Here is a 21,155-nt window from a genome sequence, read left to right on the forward strand (position 1 = left end):
ACGGTGTGGTTCTCTTTCAGTCCTGCAAAATACAAATACAATGAGCACACTGTATTCTATTGATATGCAGTATTTCAGTACACAAGGCAAATATAATTCATACCTGTTCTCCATTCTAAAGGTTCTAATGATGGGAGCAACTGTGAAGCGGCTGAGATTTGGTTGGACCTTCTGGCCAGCCTCCCTCATGCTCAAACCATGGTTGAGCACATGGTCAACCACGGTGCCCCAAATCTCATTAGAGATCACCGTTCTCCTTCTTTTTTCTCCTCCTCCTCCTTCTTCTTCTCCTCTTCCTCCTCCTCATCCTCCTTCTTCTTGTCTTCCTCCTCCTTATCCTCCTCCTTGTCATCCTCTCCCTCCTCTTCCTTGTCCTCTTCCTTGTCCTCCTCTTCCTCCTCTCACTCTTAAGGCCGAATTATACTACTCCGACTCCGTTACGGACAGACATACGGACGGAGTCGGACGGATTCGTTGAATTTATAGTACTCCGAGGGCAGTGGGTGCTGAAAACAATTCACCGCCAGAAGAGTAGGTTGCGCAACGTTTTTTTGTAAGTCATCGTCGAGTGTTTATTTACCTAGGTTATCGAGAAGTCGGTGCAAATTTACAAATTAGCCGTTTCATCAATAAAATACGCACATTTTCAGCAACTACACTGCCCATTTCTCGGCACATTTGAATTCAGATGCTGATTTACATGTACTGTTTAGCTGAAATATGAATTGTAAAAACTTACAGCAATGGCGGTCAAAGGATTCTGTTCGTCCTGTTTATCACGGCAACCCCGCCCCTGACGCAAACGGTTCTTAATACTGACCAATCACAGCCAAGGGGGTATCCGTAACTATCCAAAATTACGACAGATAGTTAGAAAATTCAGGAGGTGCACGTCGAGCTCTCCGGGGCTCTCCGAGGGCTCTCGGAGAGCTCAGAGAGGGCGTTCCCCGTAGAGGAGGGCGTTCCCATGTGTCCGTTTTTTGGAAAACGGAGAAGCATATATCGGCCTTAAGCAGGGCCACGTCAAGACGCACACACGCAGACACGCACACACTCACACACACACGTGCAAGATCTATGCAAAGGAACCAATGAAAGAAGAGCCATGTGACAGTTGCATGTCTGTGTATGAACCAATGACTGTGGAGAGCGGTTTCGTTTACAGTTTTTCTGAATTGCTAAAACACTAAAACCCATTGGCTGAACAAAGTTCTCAGTTGCCTGAACTCATGTAGCTAATTGTGCAGTCTGTTGTCAATACCTTAAACCATTTCACATGGTAAAACACAATTTGCAGATCTCACATAGACTTTTCAGCAAAACTCTCATTCTCAAAACACATTCTGCACTCTAATGCACATGTCATCCATACTGGTAAACACAAATGGCAACAATCAAATACAAATAGAGAAAACATGTAATTGACAAAACACAACCACTCAAATTGATTTAACTTGTTTCAAATGATGTGACACAACCAATATAAGCCAGTTCAGAGAGCAAACAGGTTGTTGAAGATGGGAAAATATTGCTTGTGATGTCGACGAAGTGCTCTGGCCTGACCCAGCCCAAAGACAAGAAGAAGCACATTGATCACATGTTTACTCCTTAGATTTTTGTCCCTTTTACTGTAGTATTGTATACTGTAGTACAGTGCATTGTAGGCTGTATACTGTACAATGAACAAATTGTATGGCCCTGAACATTGTGCTTTCCATTTGTTACAGTAACAGTAATGACTGCTCAATAGATTTTGACTGGTTGCAGGTTCATATCAACAAAGAACAAGAGTGAGTTGTGAGTAGTGAGATGCGGGGTACAGTACTGTATAGGGGTACAAGGAGGAGAAAGAACAAAACAAATTGCAAACAGCAAAGCAGAGTAGTAATTTCTGATACATTTTGAGCTACTATGATAGAACATGTTGTCGTTCATCAAAAGACAATGACGGATAAATATGAAATTTGTTTTGAGGTTACGTAAAAATTTGTTATGTTTTGAACAATGTGTTTTCAATTTTTTTATGTATTTACTGACTGCTTAATAGTGTATATCATTTTGATCACTTTGTTTATGATTTGAGAGCAGTGTTTGATTTTGAGCACAGGTAAATCTGTTTTGAGGCGAAAGCTTGATTTTGAGCACAGGTAAAACTGTTTTGAGGCGAAAGTTTCATTTTGCAAGAGGATTCAGAGGTTTTGTAAATAGTGCTTGAAGATGAGGTTTTGTGTTTACAGTTTTGAGAAAATGGGTGACTGTTTCAAGAATGTGTTTTAGCAATTGTGAAAAACTGTAAATGGTTAGCTAACACAACATGCTAACAGACAAACTTTGTGACCACCATGATGTTTTTGTCTCCTTGCAGCCGGCCGCAAGCAATAAAGCTTTCTTTACTTCTTCACAGACTGACTGACAAGTGTTGCACTGACTGTGCAACACTTGATAAAGATTAATATTTCTGACATGGATTCAGGGTGGATTTAAGGAGCCGAATATAATAAAACTTGAAATTGGTCATGTAGTTCATATTCATAAATGTATATGAAAGAGCAGAAGTACAGATTTGTCTGGCAGAGGAACACATCTCTTTTTTCCAATTTCAGCAAACCAAAGTCAGACTTGAGATCAGTTTCCTAAAAGAAGAGTTTCAAAAAGCTGGTCTATCCACAACCGAAGATGAAATCTGAAAGATCTTTAGTTAACTATTGGATATTTAGCCTTTATCTGATTTTGAAACACAGTTCAAAATATTCACATTGTAGGCTATTTGTGAAGAATGTATATTTGTTTGTTTTTATTTGTTTGTGGGTCAGATAATGGCTCTGCCTGCATTGTTATAGTCCTATTTATAACACTAGGAATCCAAATTTGGTGATCTTGAAAAGTTTTTATCTGGCTCAGGGTGATCCAATTCAATATTGCTTTGAAAAAACAGCACAAACGTAAGTTAGATTACTTGATCCTATATAGCAAAACAAGGGATTTCAAAATCCAGATAATTCCGATCTTTAAACTTTTTGAACAGGACCCAAGGGGTCATATTTTCACCCTGTGTATGGTCTACTATAATTTATTTGTGCTTTCCCGGTGTCCTAACATTATATTCTAGCCATCGAATGGTCCTACAAAGCCCATCAAGTTAAAGTTCGCTTTTGCCCTGCATTAGGAAAATCTAACAAGGTATGAAAACCGGCAGAACACCGGGAATAGTGAAGCCTATAAGAAGAATGTTGCGCATAACCCCTATTACGCGGTTGTCAGTGGCATGGCATGTCCGCTAGGTGGCGCCAGTGCATTGAATGTAGAAGCAGTCAGTGATGCTCTCGTACCCATAGATATATATAAAGACTATATCTATGCTCTCACCGCCCGCTGTCAGAAACACACGGGAAGTGGTACTGTCTCCTTGCTGCTGCAAACGTTAATAGCGGCATGAAGGACAATAATAAGTTTGGGCGAACTATTGTCAAAGATATACTAGCTTGGTGAAGTAGAATGCAACCACCTCCGAGAAAGGTAAGAAGACATCATAATCTATAATCTAATCTAAAGCGAGGTGAACAGCAAAGAGTAGCCAGAGAGGTTCCGAAGTCTGACTCCTGTCCAATGTTAATGCGGAACTTTGTAACAATAATCAGAAGTAATAATGTCGATTATAAAAACTATGATGTTGTGTAAGACGAATCATGATGTGAATAAAATACAAACATCTGCAGTCGATCATGCCTCAATGTGTGTAGCAACGGAACAGAAGTCAGATTTATGCTAAATGGCAGTGCATTTAAATGTAGAGAGTAATGCAAATATTTTTTACCACGTGTATTTTTGATGATATGTACGGTATTTGTCTGTCTATTTTTGTGTTGTGTGGGTGTACAGGTGAAGGAGACCCAGCAGGCGAAGCTAGTGTTTGCAGAGCAGCTGGGTCGTCTGCACACCAAGCAGCAGCAGGAAGGAGAGCTCCTGGAGGACATTAGGTCTGACTCCTTAGCCTGCCCTCACCCCTTATCTCCCCCTGTCTCCCCTCTGTCAGTACCCCTTTGACAATAGCCTTGGACCCGGACCCCCTTGTGGCCCCCCTAAACATAGAGTCTAAATAATTGTAAACGTGGTCTTTTGCCCATGCCTGCAATGCAGTGAAGAAAACTATGACAACAATAATGTTTAATGTAACTGGCCCCTCTAACAGTACAACTGGCCTCAGCTTGCGTCTAGAAACTCCCCTGACCCATGTTCTACCAGTCCCTCACCCCTTACCACACCCATCCTCCCGCAATTTTACCCCCTATACCTCACTCATCTTCACCCACCCTATCTCATGCTTGCTCCTCCCCAACCCTCCCCGCTCTGCACCATATCTCCCCCGTTCCCCTATCACCATCTAGAAACTTAGAAGAAAGCGGAAGAGGAGATCAGTATCCTCCTGTGTACTGAATGTGTGCTAATATCAATTTTTTGTTCCCCCTTAAGGTCCTTCAGTAAACAACGGGCTGCCATAGAGAAAGAGTATGCTCAGGTGGGAGATCTGTAATGTGTGTGTGTGTGTGTTAACCATAACATCACGTCTGCCCCCCCCCCTCCCCCCTCGAGTAATTACATAGTGAACAATGTGTGTTTGTGTCTTCTCCTACTGGGCTATTTGGAGCAGCTCTCTTCCCCGACTCCAGAACCTTTCCTGGAAGCCCTCACTTTACTGTAATGTTGCTTGCCCAAATATTGACCCTCTGGTGACTATTTCAGTTCCTGAGTGGTGTGTTGGTGTCCAGAGGTGAGGAAGTGGAGGGACGATGGAGATTGCTGTCCTTGAAGAGAATGCCCCCCCCCCCACACACACACACACTTTCGCCCAGGATAAAATAGACCAGAGACAGAGAGAGAGATGGACTGTGGAGATGAGAGATTGTGAGATACTGAAGGAGAGAAACAAAGTGCAAGAGAGATTGAAAGAGGAATAATTCATACAAAGGAGAGAGAGGGGGGAAGAGAGAGGGGAATAGAGAGGGGAAGACCTAGGGAAAGACTATGGAATGTAGCAAGCAGGTGATGGGGAGCAAAGACCTTGTGAACCAGGAGCTTCAGGGACTAGAGAGCTTTGTGTGTGTGTGTGTGCATGCGCGTTTGTGTGTGTTTCTGACCCTGCTGGGGTCAGTTACACAGGTAGCTCTTGTGTACTTTGAATAGGAAGTAAACAGTAGGCGTATGTTTGTTTGCGCTTGTGTGTGTATGTGTTGACACTTAGGTGCTGGTGTTCAGACTAGTATGCTGATGATAAAAGTCTCTACTGTTTTTACTCAAAACAGCTACCAGTCTTCTGCTGGTCTGGCCATAAATATCTATGCAAGTTCTTCTGAAAACAAGACTTACCTGCCTTTTTTGTTGAGGTGTATCTATGTCGAGACTCGAGAGATGAGTGTGTGTTGGTAAAGTGAGTGTGTGGTGAATAGTGTCAGGTGTCAGTGTCAGTGGGAGTCAGGTGGCTGAGCGGTGAGGGAAGCGGGCTAGTAATCCGAAGGTTGCCAGTTCGATTCCCGGTCATGCCAACTGACGTTGTGTCCTTGGGCAAGGCACTTCACCCTACTTGCCTCGGGGGAATGTCCCTGTACTTACTGTAAGTCGCTCTGGATAAGAGCGTCTGCTAAATGTAGTGTGTAAAGTAGATGTTGGTTAAGGTATGTTGTGTGTTTTACAGGTAAGTTCTGTGTACTGAAGTGTATGTTGAAGTTGATCTGTTGCTGTTGTTGGTAAAGAGTGTGTTGCTGGTGTAAGCTGTGTTACATGTACAGTGTGTTGTTGGGGTATCTGTGTGTTCATTGGGAAGGAGTTGGCCATGCGTTTATATATATTGAGGGATATGTTGAGGTGTGTTGTGTGTCTCTTCCAGGCTCTTCAGAGGCTGGCACTGCAGTACCAGAAGAGAGACTGGCAGAGAGGCAAGGGAGACTCACTCAGTTCTGGGTGGGTTAGCAGCAGAGTCCACTGAATCATTTACGTATTACATGTAGACTGTGCTCTCCCACCTCAGAAGGACAATATGTGTGTGTGTCCCAGGAGTGTGTTCTCAGTGTGGAGGTCACTGGTGGACGCTACAGCTCAGACCGCAGTGTCTCGGCTGAATGCGGCTGAGGGGTATCGCTCCCTGTCAACCGACGCCTTGAAGAGCGTTCGCAACGCCAAAGAGCCTCGCGCCAAGAGGGTGAGACACACAGAGACACTGGCATGCACGGGTGTATACTGACACACACATAGACACACACTCACACACTCTCTCTCCCAAAGACACTGGCACACACACAAATACACACATTGGCACACACACCAACCATTATTTTCTCACTTTAGTCTGACACGCATTGGGGAAATATACAATGGAGTCTGTAGGAATGTAGAGATAAAATACATTTGTTGAAATGAACTGAAACAGTCAATAATAGCGATTTGCAGAATTGATTCACCGATTACCTTAGTAGGTAAATCTGTTTGACACCCACAGAGATTCCCCTCATCAAACCACAAAGATGCTAACCAGAGATTAACTTTCTTTATTTTCTCTTTCTCTCTCTCAGTTGTGCTGTAAATTATTCTCAAGGAAACACTTTATTTATGTGTCACATGTTTACCACCCATCACTTTCTCAAGATAGAAAGACAGACAAGGATTATGTTGTGTCAGGCGCTGCTGTGTGGGTGTTGTGTGCTGGGTTAGCACAGACTGCACTGTGGTATCACTATGACTACTTGTAAACTGTCAGTCAAAATTAAAACACGAATGGACCATTCACTGGACCTACCCAGTGTAATTTTTGCAAATTAATGTGATTTTATTTGTTTGCTGTTCTGCCTGTGTTGTGTGTATGTTGTACGTGCTTGCATACAGTACCAGTCAAAAGTTTGGACACATTTTCCAATTGAATGTGAAAATGTGTCCAAACTTTTGACTGGTACTGTATGTTATGTGTGTATTTTGTGTGCTTGCATATGTCGTGTGTGTGCTTACATGTGCTGTGTGTGTGTTGTGTGTGAGTGTTGCAAGTGTGTTTGTTGTGTGTGTACTTGCATGTGTGTTGAGTGTGTGTTTGTATGTGTGCAGGGTCTGGAACAGCTCCAGAGGGTCCAGAGGGAGGTGGTGGGAGCTCTAAGGGAGCTCCACAAACTGAAGAAGAGCTATTTCCAGTTGAGCCACATTGCTAACACAGCCAGGGAGAAGGCTGCTGATGCCCAGGCCAGGTGGGGAGGCTGCTCTTGGCCTGATACACTGCCTGCCTGTTAGCCTGCTAACCAGTTAACCACCTCTTATTATAGTCTGTTAAGTATCTTATAGCTATGGCTAGAAAGGGCAGCTGTACGCCAGGATACATGTTGATGTATGAAACATGTCTGACAGCTGTTCATGTTACGTATTGTCTGTGTGTGTGACATTCTCCAGGTCTCGGAGGAATGAGCATGGGATCTTCCACTTCAGAACAGGCCTGCAGAAGTTAAGCACCAAGGTAGACTATAGAAGGCTGGTAGGCTGGCTTCATACAGGCCAAAGGTAAACTGACCTAGGCTGCAAGTGAGAACAGGCCAGCACTTCTAACACAGCCTTCCATCCTCCCTTACATCCCCCCTCCCGTCCTTCTCTGTATCCCTACTTCACTATAACCCCACTCCTCCAATTTCCCTCTTCTACCTCTCCTTCCCTCCTTCCTTCCTTCCTTCCTTCCTTCTCTCCCTCTGTCCCCCCAGCTGAGTGTCAGACTGGGGGAGTGTGACCAGAAACTGATGGAGGTACGGAATGAGTACCATCTCTCTCTGGCAGCCACCAACTCTCATCACCAATACTACTACACCGCAGAGCTGCCTAGCATCATGCAGGTAACACACACACACACGTACATTGAACTCATCCATAAATAAAAAACACACAACCAGAACCCTACCTTGACCAGACCTTGTGTGTGCACCAGGGGCGTAGGCAGAAGTGGTATTTTAGGCGGGCCAGTGCAAAAGTGAGTGGGCCTATAGTTTTCAGCAAGCTCGTATCTACAAAAAGCAGTCCTCCCTGACGTTTTTGGTGTAGAATGGAGTGAAATACAACATTGTGAACACTGCCAGTGAGTGACCCGAGTCTGACTGAGGCTAACGTCAAAACAGTGTAACGGGGGCCAAGACATGGCTGCCGCCTAAGACTATGCGGGCGACACATTCTCACTCAAATTTCAAGACTTTTGTGACCCAAATCAAAATTTTGATGCGACAGATTAATGGGGAATTGCTTTCTCTCTAAACGGTTGTCCTCCTCGACCTTTTTGCTGCAGAATTCACCAAGATGAAAGTATCAACTTCACCGAAACAGAGGAAAAAAGCTAGTTAGCTACTTTAAAATCGGTTAAATAGACGTAGCCTAATGAGTGGCACATAACGTTAAGTAACATGGCATTTTATTTTGTTTGAGGTTTAAAGATCCTGTAAAGTAAATTCCATGATTTGCTTCTCAGTACATTATATACGTGTGAAATGAGTTCCTGAAAGCATTTTCAGATCAGGTTTTAATGGGTGGGGACAAAAAGTTATAGCCTGTTCCTAATCAGACCCTCGTACATTTCATTTGTATAGAGGGTCTGGGATCGCTCCATTGACAAGCGTTAACTTCCTTGAAGGCGGGTACTCTGTTGAAGTTTAAAACTATTGGATCTGCCCAGAGCCACTCTGATCTGCCATAACCAATCGCTAGCGTTCGCCTTAGCCAACTCCTTCACCAAGGAGCTAGCTGCCGTAGCTGGAAAATCAAACTTTTCCCGAACCCCGTGGGGAGGAGGTCAACAACATCATGATCACCAACAAAACTCAGCAAGGATCGTTCTTGCTCCGGCTTTAACTTATGGATATTCGGCTGCGTTGCCACAACCGCAGAATAGCTTCGCTCGCATCTTTCTCCGCCGCCATTACTGAACTACAACTCAAACTAATGCACGACATCAACGTCATCGTTCTCAGCCACTCCGTCATTTCGACCCATCTACATCAGATCACTGAATGACTCCTCCTGCTGTACTGTTATTGTAGCCTACATCAGCTAGCTAGCCAGCTTCAGGAAGTCTCCCTCCACCCGCAACTGCATCTTCCCTGGATGCAAAAACTTCAGCTGCAACACTATTTAATTTCCCTATTGATGAGGAAAGGAAAAATAGGTGGATTGATTTTGTGAAGAGCCACGCTGATGGAAAGCTTCGGATAAACAGCCGCCTCTACAGTGACCATTTCACGGCGGATACTTTTAACATGGACCAGAGACAGATGGGGTTCGTGGACACACGGCTTCTCTTGCAGGAGCCGTACTGAGCATCGCCCTCCCGGCCGTTCCTCCTCCGGTCGCACCGCCGCCAGCAGTTCATCACTCAGTTCTGTGTGTTTGTTATAATTATACTAGATAACTTTTCCAGATGTATCTCTGCTATGAGTTAGTGCTAACCGCTAACTTGATATTAGGCTACTCGGTGTAGAATGATGGTATTTTGGTGAAATGGTAGCTAATGTGCTAGAAGTAGCCTAGTTGGAGAGCTCACTGTCTGCTGTCTCTGGTGTCAATTTTACTGTTACAGCTCAGGGGAACATTTCATTTATATGCATCTGTATGTTTCACTCATTGAACAAATAAATTCTAATTGGGTGTGCTCAAGCCTTCGGCGAGAGCACAACCTTTGTTCTCTCACATATATATTATTATTATTGGGTGTGCTCAAGCCTTCGGCGAGAGCACAACCTTTGTTCTCTCACATATATATTATTATTATTATTTTTATTTCTTTTTGCCCCCCTAAAACTCAGTAAATACTTGGCCTACATAGACAACGTAGGTGTCAAAAGTTTCGTCTTGGTAGCGATTGAGTTGCTTCTATTGGAATTTACGTTCCGTTGCATGGTTTAAGCGTAAGTTAAGTTTTTGTGGCGAAAAGTGAAGCTAACGGTGGCTAATTTGCTAGCCACAGTCACTGACGTTACTAACGTCACTGCGTCACTAACGTCACGAAAACACGCGTGACTACCTTTGCCAGAACATTCGTTTCACATCTGTTAACTTGGGGGATAGCTAGGCTAACTATAGCTTTACTGCAAGGCAGCTGTAGAAACGCCACAAGAAAAGAGGCCAGGGTGATAACTATTTACTCATTTTACTTTGTGATATGACACACAATTGTGATGTGTAATGTACAATATAAGCTGATATTATTAAGGAAGTACATCTACTTTCGGAAACAGTAGTCTACTATTTCACTGAAGTATTAGCATCATGACATTAGCCTGTGTTTCCCGGGCAACACATACTACAGTGGTCTATGATGTAGCGTTATCTGTTTTCAATCGTTAAAATAAACATTCCTCACATATACATTTTCGTTGTAGGATTTATTCTGACATTGGAAAACGATTTGTTGGTGAAATTACCATTACCTGTGGTTTCAAACCAGTGTAGCTCACTGCAACGCTGTAGCCTACTGTACCCGAGACACTAGTGTGAGTAGCTAACAACAACTCCTCAGCTGTTTAAGTCAAACGGCAACAGAACATGTTCGGCACTCCCCTTACTCAAAAGTCTTTCAGTAGGGAAACTATCTGACTACTAACCTGAACTTCATTGCCACAGCCTAAACTTTGTCAATATTTTCATGAAAATAATTAATTTCAGCCTAAACCGTACAACGGAACGTTTAATCGAATTCAACCAACGCAATCGCTATCAAGACGAACACAGCAGTAGTCTAGTACTGTACTGTAGTAGTAGAATTTACCGGGGCAGCTTCTCCACACAGGGTTATATCGCATTTTGAGTTGTTACTGACAATGATCGCTACCAGTGAGCTTTTTATGAATGAGCTATTTTCCACTAAATAAATGTCAAGCTTATTTACGTTTTTGGGGGCATATTTTCAGTTAGCAGATGGTACTATTTGAATCGCGATTCTATCTTCTGCCGGTAAAGTCGTAGAATAATCTTAAAAGGGGGTTCTTTATTAATGAATGAATGCAATATGAGTAGTCTAAATGCCTGAAAATATCACGAGAAGGGACAACTTAAAAGGACGTTTAAGTCATAGAGATTAGGTCCATTTGTACACCGGTCTGCCAAATGTATTCGTTTTGATTCAGCCTGTCAGCTGCCTCTTGCAGGGGAAATGAGAAGACATCATATTTCATTCTACACTTCACTCATATTTTGAGTTGTAAATGAGCAGCAAAAAAAAGATGCCTTTAAATCTATGTAATCTTTATAAATAATAAGTAGGCCCGATGCATTTTTATATAAAATATACAGACCCCTGTGCAACCGACGCAAGCAAGCACACCCTACAATTTCCCCAGAAATTGTATCCTCTCTAGTTATTATTATTTTTATTTTTATTTCTTTTTGCCCCCCTAAAACTCAGTAAATACTTGGCCTACATAGACAACGTAGGTGTCAAAAGTTTCGTCTTGGTAGCGATTGAGTTGCTTCTATTGGAATTTACGTTCCGTTGCATGGTTTAAGCTTAAATTAGGTTTTTGTGGCGAAAAGTGAAGCTAACGGTGGCTAATTTGCTAGCCACAGTCACTGACGTTACTAACGTCACTGCGTCACTAACGTCACGAAAACACGCGTGACTACCTTTGCCAGAACATTCGTTTAGCATCTGTTAACTTGGGGGATAGCTAGGCTAACTATAGCTTTACTGCAAGGCAGCTGCAGAAACGCCACAAGAAAAGAGGCCAGGGTGATAACTATTTACTCATTTTACTTTGTGATATGACACACAATTGTGATGTGTAATGTACAATATAAGCTGATATTATTAAGGAAGTACATCTACTTTCGGAAACAGTAGTCTACTATTTCACTGAAGTATTAGCATCATGACATTAGCCTGTGTTTCCCGGGCAACACATACTACAGTGGTCTATGATGTAGCGTTATCTGTTTTCAATCGTTAAAATAAACATTCCTCACATATACATTTTCGTTGTAGGATTTATTCTGACATTAGAAAACGATTTGTTGGTGAAATTACCATTACCTGTGGTTTCAAACCAGTGTAGCTCACTGCAACGCTGTAGCTTACGCGAGACACACTACAAAAACATCTAGCTACAGTACACAGCTGTTTAGGAAGTCAAACGGCGACAGAAAATGTTCGGCACTCCCCTTACTTAAATCAAAAGTCTATCTAACTACTAACCTGAACTTCATTGCCACAGCCTAAACGTTGTCAATCTGTTCATGAAAATAATTAATTTCAGCCTAAACCGTACAACGGAACGTTAAATCCAATTCAACCAACGCAATCGCTACCAAGACGAACACAGCAGTAGCCTAGTACTGTACCGTAGTAGTACAATTTACCGGGGCAGCTTCTCAACACAGGGCTATATCGCATTTTGCGTTGTTACTGACAATGATCGCTACCAGTGAGCTTTTTATGAATGAGCAATTTTCCACTAAATAAATGTCAAGCTTATTTACGTTTTGGGGGGCATATTTTCAGTTAGCAGATGGTACCGTTTGAATTGCGATTCCATCTTCTACTGCCGGGTAAAGTCGTAGAATAATCTTCAAAGGGGTTGTTTATTCATGATTGAATGCAATATGAGTAGGCTAAATGCCTGAAAATATCATGAGAAGAGAAAAACTTAAAATGACGTTTAAATCATAGAGATTAGGTCAATTTTTACACCGGTCTGCAATAATGTCACGAAAACACGCGTGACTACCTTTGGCAGAACATTCGTTTCGCATCTGTTAACTTGGGGGATAGCTAGGCTAACTATAGCTTTACTGCAAGGCAGCTGCAGAAACGCCACAAGCAAAGAGGCCAGGGTGATAAATATTTACTCATTTTACTTTGTGATATGACACACAATTGTGATGTGTAATGTACAATATAAGCTGATATTATTAAGGAAGTACATCTACTTTCGGAAACAGTAGTCTACTATTTCACTGACATATTATAGTAGCATCATGACATTAGCCTGTGTTGCCCGGGCAACACATACTACAGTGGTCTATGATGTATCTGTTTTCAATCGTTAAAATAAACATTCCTCACATATACATTTTCGTTGTAGGATTTATTCTGACATTAGTAAACGATTTGTTGGTGAAATTACCATTACCTGTGGTTTCAAACCAGTGTAGCTCACTGCAACGCTGTAGCCTACTGTACCCGAGACACTAGTGTGAGTAGCTAACAACAACTCCTCAGCTGTTTAAGTCAAACGGCAACAGAACATGTTCGGCACTCCCCTTACTCAAAAGTCTTTCAGTAGGGAAACTATCTGACTACTAACCTGAACTTCATTGCCACAGCCTAAACTTTGTCAATCTGTTCATGAAAATAATTAATTTCAGCCTAAACCGTACAACGGAACGTTTAATCGAATTCAACCAACGCAATCGCTATCAAGACGAACACAGCAGTAGTCTAGTACTGTACTGTAGTAGTAGAATTTACCGGGGCAGCTTCTCCACACAGGGCTATTTCGCATTTTGAGTTGTTACTGACAATGATCGCTACCAGTGAGCTTTTTATGAATGAGCTATTTTCCACTAAATAAATGTCAAGCTTATTTACGTTTTTGGGGGCATATTTTCAGTTAGCAGATGGTACTGTTTGAATCGCGATTCTATCTTCTGCCGGTAAAGCCTTAGAATAATCTTCAAAGGGGGTTCTTTATTAATGAATGAATGCAATATGAGTAGGCTAAATGCCTGAAAATATCACGAGAAGGGACAACTTAAAAGGACGTTTAAGTCATAGAGATTAGGTCCATTTGTACACCGGTCTGCCAAATGTATTCGTTTTGATTCAGCCTGTCAGCTGCCTCTTGCAGGGGAAATGAGAAGACATCATATTTCATTCTACACTTCACTCGTATTTTGAGTTGTAAATGAGCAGCAAAAAAAAGATGCTTTTAAATCTATGTAATCTTTATAAATAATAAGTAGGCCCGATGCATTTTTATATAAAATATACAGACCCCTGTGCAACCGACGCAAGCAAGCACACCCTACAATTTCCCCAGAAATTGTATCCTCTCTAGTTCTATACGGTTTTGTTCGGCTTGACGTAGCGTCCATTATCTGGGTCGTAGGTAGGCAGCGAGGGGCGGAACTTCAGCTCCTTCAGGCGACACACCCCCCCAGTCTCAAGCAGAGAAGACTGATGATTTTCTCACGATTTCAAAGCCTAATTTAACAAACTTGTCTGTGTTTTTTTTCCATTCGAATTTGGATGGGTAGTTAATAACACATTCTGTGGTGTGGTGAACTTAAAACTCGTTTTCAATTCCACTTTACAGGATCTTTAACTTGTCCAGCGGGACAAGTACATTTCTCTTCCACTTGCCCTACAAAAAAATCCTGTCCTGGACAAGCGGACAAGCCTTAATATCGAGCCCTGAATTGGGACTTGTTAAACACGTGTTTTTATTCATCAGCCTACTTACAATTGACTAAGTTAACATTATATTTGTAGTACTTGATGCAAGTTGAATCTAAAATAGATAGCAATAACACCAGCTACTGCTCAATTTAAGACAAGGAGTTTGGTAAATAGAACAGAATATACAAGGCAACCAATTGCATTCAATAATCTTTTTTATTATACAATATGTCCAGTGAGCAGTGGCGGCTGGGACTTTGCAGAGGCCTCCCCGCAGAGTCGGAGCTCGAGGCCCCTCCCCTAAATCCATTCAAAATATATCTACATCTACTTATACCACTGCCAATAGACTGATTGCTGTCGACCTTTAACTATAGCATATTTTCAGCAATGTGAGAGAGAAATAAAGTTTAAAAATAACAAAAGCACAATTGCGTCAGCACAACAGCAGCTTATTCGTCATTGTTCAAAACCAAAGACAGCGCTATAGCCTTCTGATAGTTCAGCACCGCCACTGAAATAACACAATCAATAGAGGAAAAGGAAAACATTCATTCTTGACAATAAGTAAGATATTGGTTGCTGGTGAAGACATGGTGCTGCTAGCTACCTGCTGCTGCGGTTGTCAGGGGCGTGTCTAGAACATTTTGAACAGGGTGGCCAGGCAGGGGCACAACCCCAGAGCAGGGTGGCCATCAATCATGTATCGAGACTCGAGTAAAAAAATGTTTATCTACCCTTTCTGTTGTAGGTAATGAAACACTGCGTGTTATAGCTCAATAAATTATATGAACATTTTCCTCCTGTGTGTAGTTATTAGTAAATGGTCACATCCTTAATCTAAATCGAGCATCCCGCATATGGGATTTCCCTATGGCAAATTATGATTTATTCTATCCATCCATCCATCATCTGCCGCTTTTCCGGGGGTCGGGTCGCGGGGGCAGCAACCTAAGCAGGGAGGCCCAGACTTCCCTCTCCCCGGCCACTTCCACCAGCTCTTCCTGGGGGACCTCGAGGCGTTCCCAGGCCAGCCGAGAGACATAGTCCCTCCAGCGTGTCCTGGGTCTTCCCAGTGGGACGTGCCCAGAACACCTCACCAGGGAGGCGTCCAGGAGGCATCCTTATCAGATGCCTGAGCCACCTCAACTGGCCCCTCTTGACGCGAAGGAGCAGCGGTTCTACTCTGAGCCCCTCCCGGATGACCGAGCTTCTCACCCTATCTCTAAGGGAGAGCCCGGACACCCTGCGGAGAAAACTCATTTTGGCCGCTTGTATTCGCAATCTCGTTCTTTCGGTCACTACCCACAGTTCGTGACCATAGGTGAGGGTAGGAATGTAGATTGACTGGTAAATAAAGAGCTTCGCCTTTCGACTCAGCTCCTTCTTCACCACGACGGAGCGATGCAGAGCCCGCATCCCTGCGGACGCCGTACCGATCCGCCTGTCGATCTCGTGCTCCATCCTTCCCTCACTCGTGAACAAGACCCAGAGATACTTGAACTCCTCCGCTTGGGACAAGATATCCTCCCCGACCCGGAGATTGCACTCCACCCTTTTCCGGTCGATAACCATGGCCTCAGATTTGGAGGTGCTGATTCCCATCCCAGCCGCTTCGCATTCGTTTGCGAACCGCTCCAGTGAGAGCTGAAGGTCACGGCCCGATGAAGCCAACGGACCACATCATCTTCAAAAAGCAGCGACCCAATCCTGAGGTCACCAAACCGGACCCCCTCAACGCTCTCGGTCCACCTAGAAATTCTGTTCATATAAGTTATGAACAGAATCCGACGGACCCTCCTCTCCAGGACCCCTGAATAGACTTTCCCAGGGAGGCTGAGGAGTGTGATCCCCCTAAAGTTGGAGCACACCCTCCTGCCTCCGCCCCTCTCCTCACCCGAGTGTCCAAGACATTCGGCCTCAGATCCGACGACACGACTACAAAGTCTATCATCGAACTGAGACCTCGGGTGTCCTGGTGCCAAGTGCACATATGGACACCCTTATGCTTGTACATGGTGTTCGTTATGGACAAGCCGTGTCTAGCACAGAAGTCCAACAACAAAACACAGCTCGGGTTCAGATCGGGGGGGCCGTTCCTCCCAATCACGCCCCTCCAGGTCTCACTGTCATTGCCCACATGAGCATTGAAGTCCCCCAGGAGGACGAGGGCATCTCCGGGAGGAGCGCTTTCCAGCACCCCCCACCAGAGACTCCAAAAAGGGTGGGTACTCTGCGCTGCCGTTTGGTGCGTAAGCACAAACAACAGTGAGGACCCGTCCCCCCACCCGAAGGCCGAGGGAGGCTACCCTCTTGCCCACCGGGGTGAACTCCAATGTACAGGCGCCGAACCGAGGGGAAACAAGTATTCCCACCCCAGCTCGACGCCTCTCACCGAGGGCAACTCCAGAGTGGAAGAGAGTCCAGCCCCTCTCAAGGAGACTGGTTCTGGAGCCGATGCTGTGCGTTGAGGCGAGGTCGACTATATCTACCTCGCGCACCAGCTCAGGCTCCTTTCCCGCCAGCGAGGTGACGTTCCACGTCCCTAGAGCTAGCTTCTGCAGCCGAGGATCGGATCGCCAAGGCCCCCGCCTTCGGCCGCCGCCCGTCTCACACTGCACCCGACCCCCATGACCCCTCCTGCAGATGGTGAGCCCACTGGAAGGGGGTCCCACAATGTCTCTTCGGGCTGTGCCCGGCCGGGCCCCATGGGAAAAGGCCCGGCCACCAGGCGCTCGCCATCGAGCCCCACCCCCGGGCCTGGCTCCCGGTGACACGCTTCCGGGCAGGGGCAACTGGGAAACATTGTTCTTTTTCTTCATGGTAGGATTTTGAGCCTACCATGATTGATACTTGATGATTTATTCTAATGTATTTATAAGATTTTTCAACAATCTAGAAATAAGTCTACAGTTTTTTCAATGGATTCCGTAAAGTCTACAAGTCATACACACCAGAAACATTCTAACTACAAACTTGAAATGACAGATGTATTATTTGTAGGCTTACTCATACATTTAGAACCCTTTATTCAGTAATGTTACCATTATTTATAGATTCCTAGAGTAATAACAAACATAAACAATATATATATTCTGTAATAGGGCATTGGAAAGTGTGATTTTCTAAAGGTGAAGTTCGACATTTACATTTAGTCATTTAGCAGACACTCTTATCCAGAGCGAATTACAGTAAGTACAGGGACATTCCCCCTGAGGCAAGTAGGGTGAAGTGCCTTGCCCAAGGACACAACGTCATTTTGCACGGCCGGGAATCGAACCAGTGACCTTCTGATTACTAGCCCGATTCTATAACCGCTCAGCCACCTGACTCCCCGGGCTCCCCTGTCGACCCATAACTTTAAACCCCCACATTTTGTATTATTGTTTTATTTAAATACATATGGCACATTTGTACCAAATAAATGTTTCTTAACACAAATTTGATTGTAAACTCTTATACCTGAGTGTGCATTTAGATATAATATCTTTAGAACAGTAATTGGAGGTATAATTAAAATGTAATTTCTTTGTTTCTTCAGAAGGAACAAACTATATTTTTGGGAACGTTTCATTTTGCCTGGCTGTTCTCTCCCTATAACCCTGACTGAGCCTCAGAGTCAGACCCTGAAGAAGAAAGTTCACATTGCTCAATAATAATATTATGTTCACCTCACGTCAGCCCTAGAATTCTGAGTATTTTTTCTTTTGTATTGTATACTGACAAGTATTTATGGATTTGCATTCAATTTAATTGACGTAGCCTAAATGTCTAAACAATATGGAGTCAGTATAGATCTCAGCTTTGACTGAAGTCAGCCAGGATCATGATTTCCACCTATCCTAAGCTTAGCAGAAGAACAATACAAATGTTGTTACTTATGTTAACTACTATACAAACCAATTATCATGTGAAACACTTAAAGACAAATGGCATGGGTATTTAACATCTTAAAAATACAATGCTTGCTAGCTAGCATGCTACTGCAGCAAAGCAAGCTACAGTCTGTAGAGACTTAGTTTACATCAGGCTATTTTTGGAAAACGAACTGTATTCCATACACCGAAAGTAAAGGGGCTGCATGGTGTTGAATAACGTACTACTAATTTCTAGCTCATGTTTAGTTTCTGAATCTTTATATCCTTACGAATTTCTCCCAGCACACATAATATGGAAAATACCTTTAGTGTAGGGTGAATTTGGGTAATCTGGGATTTATTTTGCATTCATTTTCTCATCGGAGCTTCCTGATTAACTGCTTGTTTCTGTGACACCACACTAATCACGTTTTGTGATTTCAGTCACATAACATCCATGCTACCGATAGATGCAACGTTAATATCATCAGCGTCTTCTCTCAGTCTTCTCCAGTGTGGTTGTTGAACATGACGCTCAGCCTGAACTCCCACCCCTCATATTTGAGAGTGTTTTCATTGTCCAGTATTCATACATATGGACAAGACTGTCAGCAAATAGCCGATCGCATGGTAGGGGTGGCACCAGTGGTGGCCAATCACTTTTCAGTGGTGGCCAGTGCCACCCCTGGCCAGGGGTGGCACGTCTGTGTGTTTCGTCTGTGGAGATGCTGATGATAGCTTCCTCTCTGGCTGGTCTAATTAAGTGTGTAATCTTTGGGTGTTTTGCTCTCCAAAAGAGAGATGCTTATTAAGAATCTTGGAGGCTTAACCCCCTGTCTTAAACCAGAGGTGACGAGTCTCGGCGTAATCCTGGACTCAGATTTGAATTTCAACTCTCACATTAATAAAGTGACCAAAACAGCTTTCTTTCACCTGAGGAATATAGCAAAGGTACGACCATTCATAAACCAAAATGATGCAGAGAAGTTAATTCATGCTTTTATATCCAGCCGGCTGGACTACTGTAACGCACTTTTCACTGGTCTTCCCAAGAAAACCACTGAAAGACTACAGCTCATTCAAAATTCTGCAGCTAGATTATTAACCAAAACTAAAAGGAGAGAACACATTAGTCCTGTCCTAGCTACTTTACACTGGCTCCCTGTTACCTTCAGAATTGACTTTAAGGTCCTTTTCCTCACATACAAAGCTCTACACGGACAAGGACCTAGCTACATTGCTAACTCCTTTATAAACTACACACCAGCTAGAACACTGCGATCATCAAATGCAGGCCTATTAGAGGTCACCAGAAGCAGTCATAAGAAGATTGGTGATTCGGCCTTTGTCAATTACGCCCCAAAACTATGGAACAAATTACCCATAAATATTAGGGAAGCTAACACTCTAGACATTTTTAAAAGACAGCTTAAAACCTACCTTTTTACCGAAGCATTTAAGTAATTTTATCTCAAAAGGGTTTTCCTACTTTTTAAAGTTGTTTTCTCTCTTTAACAGAGATCTTATTGGGATTTTTATTATTGTTTGAATTATTTATCACTTGTATTATTGTTTTTATTGATTTTATGTAAAGCACCTTGAGCTACAATTCTTGTATGAAATGTGCTATATAAATAAAGTCTTACTTACTTACTTACTACCTTGTTCAGACAACAGTTTATTGCTGTGCTTTTGAGCACCGCTTGCATATTTTCTTTTACTTAGGCTATGTCTCTACCGTCATCTAGCAAAACGTAATGATTAGCATTTTTTAAATGTTCGGTTCAAGAGGCATAATGGTGTAGTACTGCACGTAAGATACTGCACGTAATGGCAAAAGCCATTGTTGCCAGATTTAGGGATTTTGAGACCATTTAGCCCATGGAAGTGGATGAAGATCTGTTACGTTGCCTACATTACGGGATTCCTTTACCACGTAGTTAAAACTTGGGGCTCTCAATGAGCCACTGCCAGTGAGAGGGTCAAGTTTGTTTTTAGTGAGTGGACCTGCAATTCCTGTCGAGCGTTGAGAGCTATCTGGACGATAAGGGACCCCTTAATCTGCAATTCATTGTTGCTAGCTCTAATCAGATGTACTAGGCTAATAAGAGAAGACCAACTTTGTATGCCAACAAACACATTTACATTTAGCAGACGCTCTTATCCAGAACGACTTACAGTAAGTACAGGGACATTACCCCCGAGGCAAGTAGAGTGAAGCGCCTTGCCCAAGGACACAACTTCATTTGACACGGCCGGAATCGAACTGGCAACCTTCGGATTCCTAGCCCAATTCCCTAACCGCTCAGCCACCTGACTCCCCTAGAACTCATTTGACAGACTATAAGGGGGGGGGGGTTGCTGGTCGTGTATTGCAGTGGTTCCCAAAGTGTGTCGCGAGATGATCTCGGGGGGGTTGCCGCGAGATGATTTCCAGAAATCAAGGAACATTTTAAAACGATTAGAAATAGCATATTTTAGCCAAAATTATAACAAGTTAAAAATAGTAGTTAACCCTTGTGTTATCTTCGGGTCATTCTGACCCATCAGTCATTGTGACCCACCGTCGTATTGCGACAGATTTACCGCATACAAAGACAAAGTGAAGCATTTTCTTTTAACAGCTAGGCTGTCTCAGACCCCCCACATTGCAAAGGTTAAAAGAAAATTATTTTAATTTGTTTTTGTATTGGGTAAAATTGAGTAAACACAACGATGGTTCGTTATGAACCTTTGGGTCATGTGACCCGAAGGCAGCACGAGGGTTAAATTAATGCATGCAAATAAAAAAGCCATCAGCCTTTTGATTGTCCATTTTCTGTAAGTACGGCAAACCATCGGACATCCGACCAGGAGGACGCATTAGTTGAACTGTCAAGCGACCGAACGTTAAAAGGCAGCGT

The 21,155-nt window shown here is 43.3% G+C and overlaps 1 protein-coding gene across 3 annotated transcripts in view; it reads left to right on the forward strand.

Moving 5' to 3' along the window:
• Window positions 1–3,376: 3,376 nt before the first annotated feature.
• The window catches only part of LOC136954169 (F-BAR and double SH3 domains protein 1-like), a 31,020-nt gene continuing 13,241 nt past the window's right edge, over window positions 3,377–21,155 (forward strand). For all 3 annotated transcript variants that reach the window (XR_010878089.1, XR_010878088.1, XM_067247743.1), the window contains exons 1-8: window positions 3,377–3,516; window positions 3,880–3,977; window positions 4,471–4,516; window positions 5,882–5,955; window positions 6,049–6,193; window positions 7,087–7,223; window positions 7,423–7,486; window positions 7,725–7,853. Coding sequence is in view for 1 of the 3 variants with exons in the window: in XM_067247743.1 (XP_067103844.1) it covers window positions 3,496–3,516; window positions 3,880–3,977; window positions 4,471–4,516; window positions 5,882–5,955; window positions 6,049–6,193; window positions 7,087–7,223; window positions 7,423–7,486; window positions 7,725–7,853 (714 nt within the window). In the remaining 2 variants the exon portion in view is untranslated. The remainder of the gene's footprint in view (window positions 3,517–3,879; window positions 3,978–4,470; window positions 4,517–5,881; window positions 5,956–6,048; window positions 6,194–7,086; window positions 7,224–7,422; window positions 7,487–7,724; window positions 7,854–21,155) is intronic.

Source organism: Osmerus mordax, chromosome 12 (assembly GCF_038355195.1).
Source record: "Osmerus mordax isolate fOsmMor3 chromosome 12, fOsmMor3.pri, whole genome shotgun sequence".
Classification (NCBI taxonomy): domain Eukaryota; kingdom Metazoa; phylum Chordata; class Actinopteri; order Osmeriformes; family Osmeridae; genus Osmerus; species Osmerus mordax.